Raw genomic sequence first — 20,736 nt, forward strand, 5'->3', positions numbered from 1 at the left:
ATTTTCTCCAGTACATTGATTAACCATTTACAGTATTTTTAATCAAATGCTTTGCCCTCATTTTACAATTAGAATTCATGGCTTCTTAATTAAAACTCATGAAAAATGCAAATTAGCCTATAAACATGGAACGAAATCAACATAAAATCAGCATTAAACATTCACGGTGACCTAATACAGATTCTGCTTCCTTTGGTATCTTTCTTCCCCTTTTTCTTTGCTTACTACATTAAATCGTCTATCGTAAACGCCGATTCTACCCGTCTTGGGTTTTGTGATTTATGTTTCACCTAAATGACATTTGTTATCACTATAGTTCACGCGACGACCGCTAGGTGGGGGTTAATTACGGAGATTGTCGTATCTAGCCAATCATCATTTCTACATTTACTTTTCATGGCGTTCTGATAGATAAAACAATGATTCAATTGCATGGAATTGATTTCTGCCGTTATCTGTTGCTGGCGGTTTTAAACAAGAATAGCTTACGATGGAAAGTACTGTCAATTACCAAAACAAATGATAGCATGACGAAAAGGTGTAATTAGAATTTTTTCCTTAGACACGGATATTCTTCTTGGGCTTTTATTTGGACGGTATGCAAATGTTTACGTTGTCTGATATCATTAACAATAAAAATTACACATAACAGTTATCTGTCAGCTTTATTTTCCTCGAGGACTTGCTCCAGAATGTGTCGTGACCCAACTGAATTGTTCACAAATGATGCAGTAACTTCATTAGAATTGAAGAGAAACATGTCTTGTTATTGTGAAAAGCTTAACGAATAAGAATTACGCTTGGTAATGATTGCGACCCCCTTTTACAGGATGTTCTTCGACGTTTTGGCAAGCCCAGGCATTTGTTGCAACATATAGCACCATCTACCATGAGGAAACTTTAGCTCATGGTAGTAAAAGCCCTGTTCTGTATTGCCAACTTCAGCCAAGCTGAGTCAACTTTTACTCTTTCAAGAGGCTGAGAAGCCAGATCTGTTGTATTCTGTCGTCTAATAAATTATGAAGTCTTGCCAAGCTTCAAGAATGATGATTATGGTCCATGATAGACAAATTCTTTTGCAGATATGTATTATTCAACGTACCGTGGTGTGGACGTACGGGGTCTTCTTGCTTCACGTGACCATATCTGTTCCGACAGATCGGGAACAACACCACATAGCGTGTCTAGCATCTGTTTTACCTTAAACCTCTGATATTGGAAATATTGGGGATGCTCTGCATCAGAAAAAGAGCGTGTTTTGTAGTCTCTGATTACGTTAAATGCTCATTTCCCCCACCAGACAACTCAAATCATGCAGTGCAAAAAAAGAATTTATTAAGCACCAATCTATACCTCTCATGAATAGTCGTCCAGACAAAGCTTAATTGTGTTGTTACATCTATTTATTCTCTTCGTTATACATATAGAAGCGTTTTTTTCTCTCTCCTTTTTTCTTCATTGGAGTGTAGGCTTAAAATAAAAGGACGATAATTACGTATCCTCGTTTATTTGAGAAATTTTAACGTAGTTGTCAATCATCCAATATGTCTTCCGACAAGTTACTAAACTAAAAAGACAGATTCTATTTGCTAATGTACTATCTTATTTGTCTTTGCAAAGACGCCCTCATATCACTTGAATCGTTCTATATGACAAAAGCTGGACGCTTCATATCTTTTCGCCGATATCGTTAATTAAACACGTGACAATGAAAGTAACAAATTGGAGATTAATTGTGCGATCTCCCTCGCACCGTGTATCTCCCTAGAATGACGAGCCCGATTACAATCAGAACTAAACGTGGTGACTACGGATATCAATAAAATGACTATTTGTGCGAGGGGCCAAAGATGTCTTGAGTTGCTATAAAACGTAATAACACTTCGGGACGTTAAATCATAAATTTACGAACATTCGCCATTATCCATATGTATGAGTTCTCGCTTGTCTAAATAAAAGACAGAGAATAAGGACTGATGATGATAATCGGTGGTAAATGACCAGAATTCTCAGCGAGTAGATGAATTTATACTTTGCATTGTTAATTTGATTTACTTGAAACGGTGTAACCGAATACTCTAAAGGCTTGGATTCAGAACGCTGATCATTTCATGACGTTTCTAACAACTGTTAGAAATACATGTATATTAAATCACAAATGTTCCTAATTCGATTTATTGCTTTGTTTACACACAAACTTGTCTGAAACTGAACTCATCATTCTCAATTTCACCACACGTTAAATTTTTCGTTTGACCCAATGCGCATGTCTGTAGATAGCTTAAAAGTTGTAATAACAAATTTAAAACCCATTATCTGAAGACAAACGTTAGCATGTCCCAATACGGCCGTAATTCTACTTAGAGTATCACGTTTTGTGATGAGCAAATTTACAAGAAACATCTGAGGCTAAGGATGGATTGTCTCTGCAGACTGTTGTAATTTTTCCTTTTTCCCAATTGCCTCGAATTTTATTGTACCTTGAAAGACCAAAGTCTATATTTTACTTAACCATAAGCGACATAAGCTTATTGATCCCTCCCTGGTTCCCGCTATAAAGCTCTTGTTTATGCCTTTCCCGTTCGGTCCCAAAGAAAACCAATAGAGGAAACTTTCACTCCAGGTTTGATCCCAGTCGCATATCACGAAAAAATGCATCTATTTTATAATAAAGGGGCTAAACAATTAGTCACCTCTGGCTCCTGTGATCAAATTAGGCCAACCGTTAACGTCAAGAAATGTTTCCCGCGGAATAAAAAATGGCGCGCGAAATAGAATCATCGCCACAGACGACGGAAGACGAGGATGCACGCGGCAAAGTTTTCTGCTGTTATGGCGTTAAGTTTGTCAAAAGGGGTGTGAGTATTGAAGGTCGGTGTAAGTCATGTCCTGTTACTAGCAAGTATATCTAGTGGTCATTCGGCGAAAATCTCATCAAAGACGAATAAAGTACATGCAGATGTGTGGAAAATTTGATTGGTCAAAAAGCTTCATGATAATTATGATCTGTTTGCCCGTGTAAATGGAATTTGTGCCGTCACATGGATAAAATAAAGAGTTCATGCCTAAAAGTCTTTTGATAAAAAGTCGGTTAAACATGAATCATATGTTTGCATATTTACACGCAACAGAATATTACGTAAATAAAAGGTGCGTTCTTATATATACTCTGTCTTGGTCACTTCGTATGCAAAAATTACAGAAATTATCATGTTACTGTAGATTACTTCTTTATGAGTTTCAAAAGATTACTGGAATTTCACCGTTTTGTCACTCATCAATTAACGCATCGAAATTGCGCGGTTCAGTCTAAATACAAATGATAATCATGCAACAATTCTAGAGATTGTTTGAATTATTAGACTTGCAAATAGTGTATTATAAGAAAGTTGTTGATATTTGGGAAGAAATCAAAACGATAAACGTGTCAAATTACTAAAATCGGGAATGACTTATACAATTATTTGAAAACAGCGATTTTGACTAAAACTATTAACAAAAATTCAACAAAGTTTGAGAAATAAAGCAAGAACATTTCACCGAGTTCAGCATTCACGATGCTAAGATACATCGAATTGGCTCCCTCTGTCCATTTTATATCTAGTTAACATTTTACAATCACTCCGACTTTTAATCCTCCCAGGGAGCTAATCCGATAATCGATTCCCAGGCAGACCGCGGTTCACACCGTTCCTACGTAAGATTTGTCCAGAGACAGTGGGATGAGAAAGTCTTATCAGTGTGTCAACACTCGCAAACTTCGGAGGCGGAAAGCGAGCGAGAGAGAGAAAAAAAACCATAAACCAAAAACAATTAATACTGTGTTTAGGAAGAATTAATCAAGGCAGAAGACTGAAAAGCAACGATAGAATCCCTATAACAAAAAGTCACAATAATAACTGTTTTTCAAAATGATGATATTAAGTATCAAAAACAGAGCGGATTTTTCTCACAGTTCACTTTTTTTTTTTTTACCAATTTATTGATTCATCGATTAAATATAATACAGCTTATGAGATTTGTAGGTTTGTATTCCTGGTTCTGATCCATACAAAACATCTTACGAAAAGAGTTTATTTTCATTGATATGCATCGTGTTATGATGATCATTTAATTTTGAAGAATGTTTACTATTTCAGCTTTTTAGAATGTTTTTCTTTTTGATTAATCTGAAGAGTTCGTCTTACATTGGGGCTTGCATCGAATAGCTCGTTAGATTTCATGAACCTTGGGTTTTTTGTAAAACTTAGGTTGCTTCTTGACACTTTAAAATGTAAACATAGAAATAATACTGCTGATAAAAATCTAATGAAAACTTTCTTACAATTAGACCTATGTCTGATTATGTATTGGTGGTGGAACCGTTTCACGTCCGCCAAAAGCTTGACCTTAATTCGAATTTCTGTTAAAACTACATGAATTTGCTTATAAAAAGAATTTTTTGACAGTCGGTTTTAAATTAAATTAATCAGATGTACATTCATGTATTGAAGAACTTTAGTACGACATAATCACTTAACAGGCTTGTTAGAACCAGAACGCCCTTCGTTGGTGACGAGAGATGTAAAAAAAAAAAATCCCTCCTTATTCTTTTTATATACGTTAATCAAATTTGCAATTTAATTTCAGGTTCAAGTCGAATACATGTATAAGCTCCTTAAGGTCTATTTTTTCTTAAAAGTTCTTTAAATTACTGTCCGGTTTCTGGTCCCTAAACTATTTTTTGAAAACTAAGTTTACCTTATGTTAACCCGCCACCCCCCAAAAAAGCAAAACAAAACAAATCCAGTTCTTTACTTTACATCCGAAATACATATGGGTTTTCCTAGCTTTAACGTTTTCCTAAGTCAATGGCTTATCGAAATCATACCAGGCTTTAGCAACATGATTACTTTATAAAGAAACATCTGAATAATAAATTACATATCACTGGCAAATTACATATCAAAAATAGAAGAAATGTAATGAAGACTGCCAAAAGATTTGTATAATAGGTGTCGCAATTTCCTTACTTTCCTTTTTATAGAAGAAAACATCGGAAGTCAAAAATACATATTTTGATTTTTCTTTATAAAAAAAAAATTATTGCTCACTTTGCCATATCTCATATTGGATGCAATGATTTTATGGGATAAAAACATTCGTTTATGGCGCATTTGGAAGAATTTGTGTCAGAAATATTTCTGGACTTAAAAAGATTTACTCTTGGAATCTCTGCAAATTCTATGCAGATCTATTCTTCTTTGGAGGGGAAATACGGAATTTATTGCAGGGATGCGGAATGAGTATTCTCGGTAATGGACGAGAATGACGGTACGGCTTATAATGGACGTGTAATTGGGACTCTCATGACATAAACGGCAAAAAATTATAGTTATTTAAAAACCAAATCACTTTTATTATTCATATTACAACAAATACCCATGGAGAAATTCTTGATCCATTTTGCTGATCACGAACAGTGAATTTTTGTTAGACTGGTGTAAGACCCTCTTTCAGTACTTCTAGCATGGCTCCGACGCATGCGTACTGAGGTTTCAATTTTTACCATTCCTGAGTGTTATTCTTTAATTGATGGTTGGTCTTGCCTTTAAAAAGGATAATCATATTAAAGAATTATAGTAATCTTTGAACATATGTTGGCTTTTTGTCCCTTTTACGGATGGATTCTTGATTCAGTGTATAAACACAATAATGTTAATGTTATCAAATCTTGATATTACTATAGATGGGTTCTTTGCCAAAGTTGAAGGTCATATACACTCCGCACTGTACATTATTCATCTTTAGTTGTTATATCTTAAAAATGCAGAATGAGAATTTTTGTCTAATCATTCACAGTTTATGGAGGTGTGGGTGGGAGGTTATACATTATAGATCACTAGCAGTGTATGAAATTTATAACCGACATAATCCAATTAAAACAGTGTTTCATTAAGGAAAAGGGAATATAATCATGCATTACAAAAAAGTAACTATCGGTAAAAACCTAGGTGTTCTCTTTAAATGTCAGTTGCTTTATTACATGTACATAGGGTATACTGTGGAATCATTTTCATTCGCGGGGGGGGGGGGGGGGGGGGAGGGGGGGTCAATGTTCGTGGGCAGCCAAACGTAATTTCGTCAGTAAATTCGTTGGTCTGTTTGACAACAATAGTTTTAACTGGAATTTTTGCAACAGTTTAATACAAACCTTAATTAATTAGAAGTGTTACTGTTAGCACTGATGGCTAAGCCTAACAACAACGTGACTGATACTAATGTGCTCACTAAAGGTTGCTTTCGAAAATTGTGGTTATTCTGTCACTTAAAATGGGATTGAATATATGGAATAAATGGACATTATGGGCGCTTTCCATTTACGTTGCCTCGCCGGCGACGTTATCGGGAAACGGCGACGTTAATGGAACGGTTGGCAACGTCACAATGATCAAACGATGACGATTGCAGCTTAAAACTGATACTTATATTAAAATTTGATCCAGATATTTTGGTTATTTGCAGTTTTAATGTATTTCAATGTAGTAAGACAAATTGTAGTTTTAGAAATACTGGTTTTGTAGAATATGATAACCTCGACGCCATATTGTTTCCTAGTCGGCAACGGTATATTGCGTGGCCGCAATCGCTCGCCGGCGACGCGCGTTCCAGCAATCGGCGACGAAGGCAACACCGGCAAATCCGGCGATGCCGGTTAAATGGAAAGCACCCTATGTCTATTTGTCTGTCCCTTTGTCTCTTAGCCTGACCATCCTTCTGTCCAAACTTCCGTGTCCAGTCGATAATTCGTCCATGTGTCGCTTGCTAAAGTCAAGGTCACTTCAATTTGGCATTAGAGTTCTAGATGAAATTTGTCACATTGGATTCATAGTAATTCGAATCTCAAGCACATATTGTCAATAAATTTTATTTAGTTTTTTAGCTTTCCAAACACAAAGTCAAATTATTTTATTTTTCACAATTCTCTCAGAAATGAGATACATGCAGGATAGAAAATAAAAATATATTTGAAGTCCCTGTTTGAGATCTCTATGAGTCTCTTTAAATTGACACTAGTGTTGAACCTCGCGACATAGACATCCTTGATAAACCCGTTTCATTTTGACATTACTTATTTATCAATGTGAATGTTCGAAGGAAATGAGACCGCCGTACTTCAGCTAGACATGTTCAAACTGCATTCCTCTTCAAGGAAAAAATAATCTCTCCCACACCAAAAAGAAAAAAAATCTCCCCAATATCAAATATTTTACTGCAAGGACTTGTTTGCTACATCCTTTAGTCCAGTAAACCTTTAAAATGTGTTTTGTGTATTCTCTAGCCGGGTGAAGCAAGTAATGGAAACATCAATATTTCTTCTTCCTCCTCATCTTTTTTTCTATGCCATGTTCAAACATTTATCTGAGCAAACAAAATAAAGGCTGTTCAAGACAATGAGATATTTAGACGCAATAAAGAATATATATATGAAGAAGGCTCATTTTATAGGATTCTTTGTTATTAGACATCAGAATTCAAATCAATTTTATTTGAAATCCATATTGGTCCCGTAAATTTGGATTCAATGTTTACCTCGCTAGATAAAAGAACAAATACTGTAAATAACGCGAGCTTTCGTTGTGTTTGCTGAATTATTGATATTGTTTAGTTTAGAAATTATTCCCTTCAAAATGCAAAATGAATATTATATGACCTTCTGCATTCTATTGATAAAGTAAGATTTTTTACAAACAAGGCGTAACAATAAATATATTGAACAACAACAATTGTTCATTCAATAAACATTTCACCTTCAATAAAACGTCATTGATCAGCATTGAAGATATCACCTTCCCTCAAGGAATCGGACATTGAGCGTGGTATATTATTGTGGAATTCTGGTGTTCGAGGTGTTCTAACAGACAACCCTTTAATTACCTTGGGATTTACCATCTCATTCTTTAGGCACAGACTACCCCTCCATAGTCGACTCGCACCAAAAAGTTTTTTTGCCTTTCAATCTATTAAGTAAATCCTCTTCTTTTTTTTAAAAATAATTTTTATTCTTTGACTTTGAAAGCAGGATTTGCAGTAAGATATTCACATTTTACATTTCTATGCAAAATTACACCAAATTAAGTATTTGTTTAAAAAATATACAATTGATAGTTGTTGTGTAATTTTAAAATTATATTATTTTGTCTTTAGAAAAAAGGAAGGGTTAATTCGTGTTGACCCTGAGCTTGAATAATGCCCCTGAACGTTATTCATTGCTGACGATGACCTTTAGTCTAAAGCTGCTTATAGTGTGATGAGTCAATCTGAATTTGTGCAATAGTTTCAAGGAAGATAAATGTATTGGATGAATGGAGTTTTGAAAAAAACAACCCAAAACCCCCCACAAAACAAAAACAAAAACAAAACGTATGATAACAAACATTAATATGTGTAGACAAAATAGTGTATGGCCGTGTATTTGTTTTATTACACGCATTCTTTACTAGTTTATCTTTCAAATACTTGTGAAGTTTTCATTTTTACATTATAGACTAATCTTTTTAATTCGTAAAGTCACATCTCAAAATGAAGATTATTTTGGGCAATACTCTATCTATATATGTATCGTCAGAGACCGGACACGTCATAGTATATACACACTACCGAACTTGGTATGCACTGAACATAATAACATATCCTGATAGACCTCTCATTGTTTATACATCTAATTGTCATCATATATGTACATGATTGTGTTATAATTATGTGGGAGTTACTCGTTTTTCTACCATTCGCTATTACGCCAGGTAAATTAAAAACTTATATGGTTAAAAAAAACCATGTGATATCTTTCTTCCTAAAGAGGTTATTAATTATATATGAAGAATTGGAAATTTTAGATGCAGAAGTTTACATGCGATGTATCATGATTGAAACTTTCATCAACGTTAGAACATGTACGCCTAGTGTTTCCTGTTTAATCTTACAATGTTGAAAATGAAATAATCACTAAACTAAAGGAACTTGTTCTAATCCATATAAGCGAAGTTAACCTTAAGTTAAAAGTTTACCATGCGTTGTAGAAGTTTAAAAATTAAAAAATATTTTCATCCACAGATGATACATATATTTAAAACCAGACACAAGACTAACGAATACTAGTATGTACTTTTCCCAAGATCAATCATCTCATTGATTTTTCTTATATTGAATACAGGAAATGCACAAACACAAGTAGAGCTGAGCGTCCCGTCCTCACTAAGTCTTGGGAAGGCCCCGTTAACCATCAGTTGTCGGTCCTTAAAAACTGGTGCCATCAACCGAATCCAGATCGAGAGGAAGCCCGCAACAGGATCAGTGTACAGTACTCTTGTGTACGTGGGCGAGGGATTCACTCCAATAGTTAGGGATGGTAAGGAGAATGGTGACAGCTTGCTTATGGAGCAAATGGTACTCGGCCGAATCAATTCATATAATGTGAATATCACTATTCTAAAGGGAAAAAATTATACGTTTTTTTTTATTGCAAGAATATGTAGACGAGACGCTCTGGTTTTCCTCTTTAACAGTATTTGCAAACAGTTCTTGTTGCAACAGCAACTTTAAAACTTAACCGATCTGTTGAAAACAAACAAAAATTATTTTTTAATATATTTATTGAAAAAAAAAAGACAAACTATCTTCAAAGGTCAGCTCCATTGATGTATATGCATTTGATTTTTCATTTGTTTTCAGTTTCTGTTTAATTCTCATCTTTTTTTTTTAAAATCTAAGATGAGTTGAGACCACGAACAGTTGCAACTGGGAGGGTAGGGGCTTCTAAAGAGGCTTCTCTGGAAATAAACTTATCCAAGGACCGTGTGAATTGCAATGACTGGGGCTACTATAAGTGTAAGATTACCTACACTGTGGGCAACCTATCCTCAACAGCGACATCGGCTTCTGTACTTATGAACTTGGTCGGTAGGTACATGAACATCACTGGTAACGTTTTTGTTACGTTCCATATTGAAACAATAATATCGTAATATTATGAATTACCTGAAAATATATATATTATTGACGCCTGTTGAAATATTACTTTAAACGTATTATATTTGGCGGGTATGATATTTGGCGGATATCGTTGTTAACACGTTTGCGTAGATCTGAATAAGCAGGTTTTTTAAATAAAAAGTACGTATGTGTATTCTTAAACTTATTGACATGGCATTTGATGACTAAACGCTAAAGAAAATACACATCCAAACGTAATCCGTTTACGGTAGCTTTATGATTTGGAATCAATCTTCCCAACTTTACCATATTCCATTCAGTTCCACCATCGTCTGCGGATCCTATTCTGTTACTCAGTCCCTCTAACATTCCGAATGAAGACTCCTCCAGTTATAGGTATCTCAAAGGCACCACCATTATCATAGGCTGCAGGGCGGAAGTTGGTAAGCGTTGTTGCATGTTAAGAACTGCAAATGTGTAATGTGTTCTTTCAAATGAAGTATCATAATAATACATGTAATGTGATAAGATATAATAAGATTTTTATCATGTAGAAATTAAAGTTGATGTCGATTATAATAAAGGAATGGTGATTGTCCAAAGTTATACATGTATTTTTGCCCAGGTTTTCCTGTTGCTTACCCGATGCGCTTTTGTTTAAAGAAAGTCTTTGGTTATGAACTCATAACTGAGCTTCAAGCCAATTACGTAGCTCCTGCTTCTACGGATTCCGCAAAGTCTTGTGTTAAAACTAGAACCATTCTGGCGTCAGTTCCGGTAACCTCTGATGGACTTGTATACTGTGACGTGTACAACGCAACAGCCAACAGGGGGTGTTCTACTCACATGACCTCTACATCTGCTTCGTTCACTGTTCAGGATTTCCCGGGTATTGATGTTGAAAATCAAGTTAGAACGATATTATGTAGTATATTAAACTTATATTTTTAGGAATTTGTGAAGGATATTTTTATGAAATTGAAATTGGATTCTGTTTAAATTTCTTCAATACTATTTTTGTTTGTATTTTTTAAAGACATGATCTGTATAATTGCAGTCTGCAATGTGAGTATTGGTTCGACGAATGCGTCATTTATAACACCTACATCGAATGTGACGTCATCGCCAAATATTCCAAAAAAAATCAATACTGGAGAATTTACAACTCCTGAAACAAAGGGTTTGTATACCTTACTACAAAATGAATTATAAACCTTAACTGCACCTTTTTTTTTAAACATATGAACAGTCGTAGCATTAGTCGCAGCGATAACCGGTTTATTTATCGTCAATCGCAAAATGTATTTAGTCCTTGCGAATTACACCTTATTTAAAGTACATTCAAAGTATTTCTGTTGTATGTTTTGTTATTCCTGTATTTGACTTCTTGATTGTTTATATCGTCAATTATTTTCTGAATAAACGCACGCTTTTTATTTACTTTAATTGATTGACATCTATTGAATTGATATTGAACTCCTTTTGTGTGTAGATTACACGGTCCTGGTTCTGGGCTGTGTGTTTTTGGTTGTTGCTGGAGCTCTATTCATCGCCAGTGTCATCATCTATCTGAAGGCCAGGAAACTCAGAAAAGGTCTTCTTACATGTTCGATGCTTATCCGACAATGCTTTATTGCTGATATATATATTTCATGTATATCCATTTGGTCAATGCAAAATTAAACAATAAGATATTAACTAAAATAACGATCAATTTTTTTAATTACAGAAGCAGAGGCGGTGATGATTAGGTAATAAACTTTTAATTGACTTATGATATTCTTCTTTTACATCTTTGTAGTTAAAGTAAATGCGGTTTTCATCAATTAAACATAAAATTCTAGATACTATGAAATCTATATTTTTTATTTTGTTTTGATTTAGAACCACATATGATTCAGTTCAATACAATTCTAAATCGGCGTCTGAATACTCATCGCTGGGTAAGCTACCTGTAGTATGAAACTGAGTGGAGAGAGAGAGAGAGAGAGAGAGAGAGAGAGAGAGAGAGAGAGAGAGAGAGAGAGAGAGAGAGAGAGAGAGAGAGAGAGAATGAGAGAGAGAGAATGAGAATGAGAGACAGACAGAGGGAGACAGACAGACAGACAGACAGAGGGAGACAAAGAGAGAGAGAGAGATGTCAATTGCTTACAGTAATGAGCTGTTCCTTTGATTTTAATATCTAACAATGAAAAATGTCTTCTTATACCTACGCATATTGATTCTTCTTAATTTTGTTTTTAGATAATTTGGCGGAAAACATTTACCATCGTCCTTTGGAGAAACAAGACAGTGATGGATATGTAATGCCTACCAGTTCCTTTAAGGGAAAGTGATTGATTTGTGAACATTTGTAATAATAGTGATATAGGTTGAACTTTAAGAAGTCTTTAAAATAACTCAAACTCAAAGATTTAGTGAGAAAAAAAAACACAAGGAAAATTGGAAAATTTGTTGAAATTTTATATTAAGAAAGAATATTTCAACTTTGGTGAATTCAGTTATTTGGATGTTTTTTCTGCATCATTACTTTAAAAATTTAAAGATTTGTTTATTAATGAAAACGAATTTTAATCGAAAATTTTTTATATACATCCTAGAAATGTTTACGAGCATAGAATTAGAAAAGAACTAAGGAAGCTGGTTGATCAAATTAATCTTTCTACCTTAATTAAAAAAATTGTTTAGCTATAAACTCTAATGTAGCAAAGAAAAATAAGCATTTGATTTTCTCAATTGAAATATATATAATTAAATTAACAACTAGGTTTTATGTTTGAATATTTCCTGTTACTTTATGCAGAGCTATCATTTATTCAGTTCCCTGAAAGTGGTAACCTATATAAATACTATAGACTTCTGAAGGAAGCAACATTTCGAATTCATTAATGAGTTAGCCGAAAGAGGATGAAAATAGTTAAAAGAGTCATACGAATAATGAAGACTTCGAAACAACGGAAAAGGCACAATTCCAGTGTATCTATAATCGAAGACAGGGTACTTAGGTAGGGATGGCGCGCCACAGGGAATCGACAGACAGGTATACAAAGAGTTTCCAACATGGGATGTTAGATGTCGGTCGGGTCATTATGCTTGTTCAGGAAGTAGTTCATTCAGCTCATATAGTGTAAAGTACTTTTAAAATACTAGACGAATTATTATCATCGAATAAATGCGGTAAACAACAGCATGACGTCACACCTGACCACTTGTGATATAAGACACGATGGTATGGCTGCACCTACATTTTTCACTTCTATCGTTGGTTTGAACCGAGTTTTATGAAACAAGATATCATGCAAATGTTTCACCGATAGACATGGACCTATGTTACAATACATGTAGCATAAAGTAGTTGTACTTTAATGCAATATTACGTGACAAAAGCTGATCATGGCGGATGTAGGTCAGAAATGACCAATAGCTTAACCCTCACATCCTGAATATGAGAGGGAATAATTTATTTCTTTACGTATCCATTCTGTGTTACAATGAGGGAAGCGTTTGTGTTATTTATTCTTTTCATTGCACAAGGTAAAACCTACTTCTTTAGTTGTGATAATTTTACACACTTGATTGAATTATATGATCGATAAAGGTAATTTTTCTAAGGGTGCTTTTTTCTCGGACAGTGAATCGAAGTGATTTTTTTGAAGGGGGGGGGGGGGGGGGTTCAAGTATGCATTTATTTAAATGATATCTTGATGTAACAAACACTTCATTAAACTGTAGGTTTTTTTGTATAGATAAACTATTCAAAGGTTTTCACGCAACGGATTTCCTTTAAGATATTTTTTAAAATACAGGCCTAGAAATTGAGTAACTTGATTGATATATTGTGGGGCTTGCAAAACAGGTAAAGCACAGGTTGCAAACCTCGAAGCTCCAGCACAGGTAGACGTGGTCAATGGAGAACTTGTAGTGAAGTGTGCACCTTCGGGAAATGGATTTAACTTCATCAGCCGACTGGAAATCAAGCGTAAACTGGTCAGCGAGTCCTCATACATTACAATCCTCTACGTGGAAGACCCGGCCAAGGGAAGTGACCCGGTGTTTCGGGATAGTAAGTGGTTTGATTACTAAGGGGAACTACTTTAAAGGTCGTAAATTTAGCGTGTACGATATTTTGGTGGTAACATTGGCGGAAATTCGTTGTTCAAAAAGCTAGCGTCTTTCTGAATGTCTGTACTTATATGTATATACCAGGCACGTAGCATCGTTTTTGAAAGTGGGTGGCCAGACTCATCTAAAAAAACTAGATAAGCAAAAAAAACCCAAAAAACTTAAAGTTTCCCAAAATCTTCAAAATCCTAATCGGGGGGGGGGGGGGGGGGGGGGTAGTATAACTTCAATTTCACTCCCCATTTCATATCAATTTTTTACATACTCCCAAAAAAGTGGGGGGCCAACTCCATCATAATTTAATTTTTTATATGTAAATTTTAAAAAATTTGTTGCTGCGAGAAAAAGTTGGGGGGGGGGGGGGCAGCCCCCCCCCCTGCCCCCTTATGCTACGTGCCTGTATACAATGTATGCAAGTAAACGATGTACTCAAATTAGCGGAACATGTTTCCCGCCAAAATAAGGTTAACTGAAATACACAGAAATTGGTAATTTAGAGAGGGTATCATTAAAAACTTTATAACCAACTAAAAAATACGACCATCTGCATTTACCAGTATTCTATCCGAACACCTATTATTAGGTTGAAACTTTGATGAAATATTTTCGGGATGTACATGTATGTAAATATCTAAATCGAAAATGTAATATAAATTCACAGCGCTAAGATAAAGGAAACATATCATTTTGCAAAAATTTATGTAAATCCGTATTGAAGTAACAACTTTCCCCTCAATTTGCATATGAATTACTTTAATTTTAAACGTTCACTTATTTTGCTTAGAGTCAAAATTGGTTTAATTAAACTGTAACCAAGTGTTCACCATTGGCAAAAGTTACATTAAACCAACACTTAGTTTAAATTAAAACATTTCATTATTTACTGCAACTGTAGAATCGTTTAATTTTGCGGAGATAAATTTCCGTACTTTGTAAGTTATTTTTTTTTTTTACAATATCAGAAACATGGGAGCATAGTTACATGTACATGATTTTATTTTCATACAGAATATTTCATAATTAGTTGGGAATATACAACTGTCGGTGAATAGTTCCAACGATAATAAAAAAAAAAAGACAAACAAAACAAAGCAAACCCAAACAAACAAAACAACAACAACAAACAAAGCACGTGCAACCACGAATATGAATGATTTCAAAGCATATAAAAGTGTAATAACACGATTATTTATAATATATATATATATATATATATATATATATATATATATATATATATATATATATATATATATATATATATATATATATATATATATAATCGAATTAAAATATATTCCATCAGATAATTTAGCTCTAAAGGCCACAACAGAAGGGCGTGCAGGAAGAGTTTCCGGGGCAATTCTTAACTTCAGTGTCTCAGCGGGACGGGTCACGTGTGAAGATGGCGGCTCCTACCAGTGCAAAATCACCCACACGGGCGCTAACAACGAATCACTGACAGTCACGTCTGCTTCTGTAAATGTCGCCGTTGTGGGTAAGGCACAAACATTTTGTTTTTTTATTGGCGCAACATCGAAATTGTTATGTGTAAATAGGAATGCGTTTGAGTATACCCTTTTGTGCAAAATTTAACAAAAATTTATAAGATTTGTTTAATAACCTATCACTTAAATGTACGTGTTTCTTTGTATATATACAGTTTTCATGAAACTTCTAACCGGAGGAAAATCCAAATTTTGGAAGCCTGCAATCTAACTCTTCTTCATTATACGAAAACTTTCTTTTTTAATTCCATTCGCTGCGGATTATTTGTAACTCAAATATCTCTTTGACAATTATATTGTCAAATCATAAAAAAAACCTGTTATATTATAGCAAACCCCTCCAGCGGTCTACCTGTCTTCGACCTCAGTCCCTCCAACGTACCTGGATCAACCGACAATGTTTACCTTAAAGGAACCACCATAGTATTGATCTGTCAGTCGGAAGTGGGTAAGTGTCGTCGTTATATTGATATACAGGCCATCAGCTAAAATTTGCATCAGCTTTTCGCGCCTTTTCCACAATTCCGAGCTTTGTCGGAAAGGCCCGAGAGGTTGCGATTGGTGGACGCAACTATTCGCGTAGTTTTTCCTACGATGTCGTCATTATTAAAACCTGATTAAATAAATTAATTTTGAACTTTCCAAGCTTTCTCTTCACTTCGACCTTCTTATTTAACTTGGTCATATGCAGGTAGTCCAGCCCGTCCAATGAGATTCTGTCATCGTCCCGCTGGCATGCCCAACTTCCTCCCCGTTTCCTCCACACAATCGGACGTGGTCACCCCAGCGTCTACTGAGCCCGGGAAAATCTGTATACTTTCCAGAACCATCGTGGCTACCTTTGCGATCGCTGACAATGCTGGGGAATTTTCCTGTGATGTGTACAACGCTACGAGAAATGCATCGTGTGGTACATATCTAAAAACCAGCGTAAGGTCATATAGTGGCCAAGAATATCCATGTAAGTACACAGTATCTATTTTGTCAGGTAATAATGTTCGGGTGGATAGTTATTGTGGGTGGTTGTTGGATTTTTATTCAATTGGATTTCAAAACTTCCAAAAAAAGTTGTAATGATTCAAGTGTAAGCAAATGTGTTGAACATCTGTAAAACAAAGAGTATACGCGTTCGAAAAATATCCAATAAATGGTTGATTACCTTTTGTCATCGAATTGATATCATAACGAACCATGTTTCATTTTTTTTTTCTGGTAATGACATCCAAAAAGTCAAGCCAAAAATTTTGGCGGAAATTTATTTTCGCGAATTATTTTGTAAGGACTCGTGTGCGAAAAGGAAGACATGTATGCGATACCTACCTGCGCGAATCTAGAGTAGGTTGGGATTGCATGGGTTCCGGGCCTGCCTTTAAAAATTCAAATTTCTTAAATTTGCATAGTAACAATAGCAAAAATAGGCATTGGACCCCCAACCGGCAAACAAAGATAGTCCTCTACACACCCCCCCCCCCCCCTTTCGGGTTTTTTTGGATCCGCGCATGTTATGTAGTTTAGTTGTATGTGATATCCTTTCCATTACTCAGTTTAATCAGTTCAATTATCATGGAAATAACAAACAAAAAATACCGGTATTAACTATTATTGATGAAAAGGGTGGAGAGGGGTTAAAACACATACAAACACCAATGACTAGCAATCACATTGATTGCTATTGTATTTTCTATCATTGTAGATTGTAACGCGAGCAATGCAGACAGTACTACAACGACAACATCGACAACAACAACAACAACAGCATCGCCAACAACAACCAACTCTCTATCTATAGATGAAACTTTCATTGCCGAGAATTCAAGCGGCGTCTCGTACACTGGGGGTACAGGCAAATTATAATTGATACCGTACTACATTGACAGTACATTGCATTTTATTCAAATTAAAGTGATCAACACTAATATATCAGAACTGGTTCTTTTAAACGTTTGTTTTGCATACAAGTTGGTCGTCGTTATTATCCATTGCCCATTGGTAATCTAAATAATCTATGCACATAGTTGTTTCAATCGATTATCGGTTTAGTTTTTGGTTTTTTTATTCGTGTTTTTATTAGTTTTTGTTTTTTAATAATATAGCGGGTATTTTTATTTTTGAGTTTATGTTATATGCGGCAATAATATGGCTGTTTCCTCCAGATAGTACTGTACTTCCTCTATTTCTCGTATTTTTTTTTCGCCAGGCCTCTCTCTACTTCTCCTTGGGTGTGCATTGATCTTCCTATCCGGAATCATGGTTGCCGTCAGTGCCATTCTGTATATTAAGGCAAAGAAACTCAGAAAAGGTCAGAAGTTGCAAAGCTCTGGCAATACTATGAGCCAAATTTCTAAGAATTGCAAAATAGAACTCAAATATAAAAAAAAAAAAAATTCGATTTAAAAAAAAAATAGTTTAACTTTAAGAAACGGACAAAATCCCAGCATTATATGTATACAGAAATTGTTTTGACATGTATTATTCATATTTTTTTATCATTTCCTTTTCAGAGGCAGAAATGTCTATGATAAGGTAGGCCGAAACTCCAGGACTTTTTGGCATTCAGTAATTGGTTGCATAACAATTTTGTCAAATAGATATCATGAGATATGAGTTGGTTGAATTGATGACAATTTTTTTTCACTCTAGGTCCACCTACGATTCCGTGCACTTCAATGCGGGCCCGGGCCCTAATTATTCCTCTCTGGGTAGGTACTTGGTACTGATTTTGACTAGTCATTTACGCACATTTCCTATTTCCAATACTAAAATGCCGATGGAAAATGCCATTTGTTAGAAATACAAATTTGTGTTCGATTTAACAAGGAAGTTATCGGAATTTTTTTTTTTATGGAAATTGTAGAAATATTGTATAATCAATCAAATTGATGTTCGATCATCGAAGTTAGAAACTCGATAGGAAAGCTTACGATTATTTTCAATGTGTTCTCATATCCTCGAAACCGTGAATAAAACTCATACAACAAAAATTCAGACCCACCAATATAAATTGAACCACTGTGTGTGAAAATATTTAAGAAGACGTTCTCCGCTAATCATTTGGTATTTCTTTTTTTTTCAGAAGACCTAAAAGAGCAGACCCCCCATCGCCAAATCGAAGAGCTGGACAGCGATGGTTACATGGTGCCATCAATGACGACGTATAAATGATGCAATTACATGACGCAACACACCATCGGTGAAGACTTCCATATAAACATTTTAAATCAATGCATTTTCTTTCAACCAATATAATCATATATTTTGTCAGAAGAGTTATATCTTTACACAGAAAATAAACTACTGTAATTTTGATTGACAACTGTTTTAATTATTTATTTATGTAAGATTGATTACAAACTGTGTTAATTATTTATTTATGCTCGGGGATTAAGGGTTGGGAGAGTGTGAGAGCGATTCATTCTTGAAATGTTGCGTTGTGTATAAGGACTATAACACACGAACCGAACAATTATCACTGATACAGTCAGCACACACTGTTGTATGGAGTGGGAAGATTTAATGGCGCTACCGAGACTAAGGGAAGGTGATGAAACAGCTGAGACCTAGAGTTATGCTCCAGATATCACAGCTTACAAAGTTCATCAGGAAACATAACTTTTTCTGGTTCACATTTTACAATCGTTTTATCTCAATTATTTGCCTTTAGAAATAATCATCTTTCTAATAGCTGTTGAGAAATACTCCGAGAATGAAAAATAACCGACTTGGAACCTTTTCCCGAAAATCAAAGGAATATTTCAAGATTTTCGTTGTTGTTGCAATTATTGGACGTCGTGTGTAAATTGCTCAAATTTGCAACTGACCTTTGTAGAATCGGCGAAAACATAAAAGTACTATTATGTTGCAAATTCGCTACTTATTAAGACAAAAAGGCTTCAGATAAAACCGCAATTATGACAAGAATTATCTGTCAGCGGCCAGAGAAATCGGCTCCCCCTCTTTGCTATATATCTCATTCCCCCTTTTTCTATTTCTCTGGTATGTTGTTATCTTCACTCTTTTATTCTCTATTACGCTGAATGGCCCTGATAAACTTTTGATTCCGGTCTCCCTTAATTCCTTTATCTTCCCTACTGAACACGTAGAGATACCAAAAAAAAAAATATCCGAATCTCCATGTGACTGGAAAATATCTGTAAAAAGCTATCCGATGGAAAATGTTCCAATTACCTCTGAAGCCAAGCCAAGCGATAAACAATGAACAGCTCTTCGTGAAAATAAGCAGCTTTTTAAATTCCCTGTAATTGGTCCAAGCATTTGAAATACTTCACAGAGGATTTGTGAATTCTGCGGCCGGGTCGGCCCGATGCCGTAGCCATTAGGGTATACAAATCAATTACGGATTCCCTCATGCATTCCGCGCCGCCAGACCCGGGGGAGACGTATTAAAGACGTATAAATATGGAATATTCGGTATTTAAGTATGATATATTGTTTATTCGTGATAAGGGAGCATTTCCGAATTAATCTTCTAACAGAAAGCCCCCAATGAATATTCATAAACAATACACTGTTGAATAATGATTAATGGGGATAAGATATTGTAAGTTATTTAAGTGGAAGTATATTGAAACAACTCCATCCCCCGGTCAGGAATTAGTATAGGGACGTGTCATTATACGCAGATGAAGTCCTGATACCTTAACAAATAAAGATATGGGGAGATAAACCACCATTTAGAAAAAACACAAGGGGTCTCGTTTTGCCGTCTGCCGTTTTGTATGACGAGGCTTTTAGAGACTTTTTGGCATCGATGGTGGTACTGCTGATAGGCTGATGTCCAATAATGTCTGACATTCTCATTTAATCCCTGTATTTGCTGTAAAATCCGTTTTTCCCTTTTCCCTAGGTATCCAAAAGGAGCAATCAGTTACATTCGCCAATGGCTATAGGTTATATCGCAGATCACGAGCTCGATCATGAGGCTAGCTCCAAGTTTCCGATTTCTTTCTATATTTTTGATACAAGAACATGCTAATATTCTGAAATGAAAATATATGCGTGCTGTTTGAATCATCGCAATTGGATAGGATCCTTGGAGCAGAAGATTTATACAACTTGGTACAAGCTAGAACGTAGGAGATATCCCCCGATACAAAGCATTAGGCAAATTGGTACC

At 35.2% G+C, this 20,736-nt stretch overlaps 2 protein-coding genes across 2 annotated transcripts; both read left to right on the top strand.

The window, feature by feature from the left end:
• Window positions 1-8,697: 8,697 nt before the first annotated feature.
• LOC128178319 (uncharacterized) lies at window positions 8,698-12,415 on the top strand. Its single transcript, XM_052845430.1, has 10 exons — window positions 8,698-8,783; window positions 9,194-9,388; window positions 9,751-9,939; window positions 10,293-10,415; window positions 10,598-10,861; window positions 11,030-11,152; window positions 11,465-11,566; window positions 11,702-11,723; window positions 11,857-11,915; window positions 12,217-12,415. Exons 1-10 carry the CDS (start codon window positions 8,741-8,743, stop codon window positions 12,306-12,308), a joined length of 1,212 nt encoding a protein of 403 aa, XP_052701390.1. The 5' UTR covers window positions 8,698-8,740; the 3' UTR covers window positions 12,309-12,415.
• Window positions 12,416-13,269: 854 nt separating this feature from the next.
• On the top strand, window positions 13,270-18,909 carry LOC128177655 (uncharacterized). Its single transcript, XM_052844454.1, has 10 exons — window positions 13,270-13,506; window positions 13,829-14,035; window positions 15,401-15,592; window positions 15,934-16,050; window positions 16,294-16,563; window positions 17,296-17,439; window positions 17,800-17,901; window positions 18,104-18,125; window positions 18,243-18,301; window positions 18,676-18,909. The coding sequence occupies exons 1-10, from the start codon at window positions 13,464-13,466 to the stop codon at window positions 18,762-18,764; spliced, it is 1,245 nt and encodes a 414-aa protein (XP_052700414.1). The 5' UTR covers window positions 13,270-13,463; the 3' UTR covers window positions 18,765-18,909.
• The last annotated feature ends 1,827 nt before the right edge of the window (window positions 18,910-20,736 follow it).

Source organism: Crassostrea angulata, chromosome 3 (genome assembly GCF_025612915.1).
Source record: "Crassostrea angulata isolate pt1a10 chromosome 3, ASM2561291v2, whole genome shotgun sequence".
NCBI classification, from domain to species: Eukaryota; Metazoa; Mollusca; class Bivalvia; order Ostreida; family Ostreidae; genus Magallana; species Magallana angulata.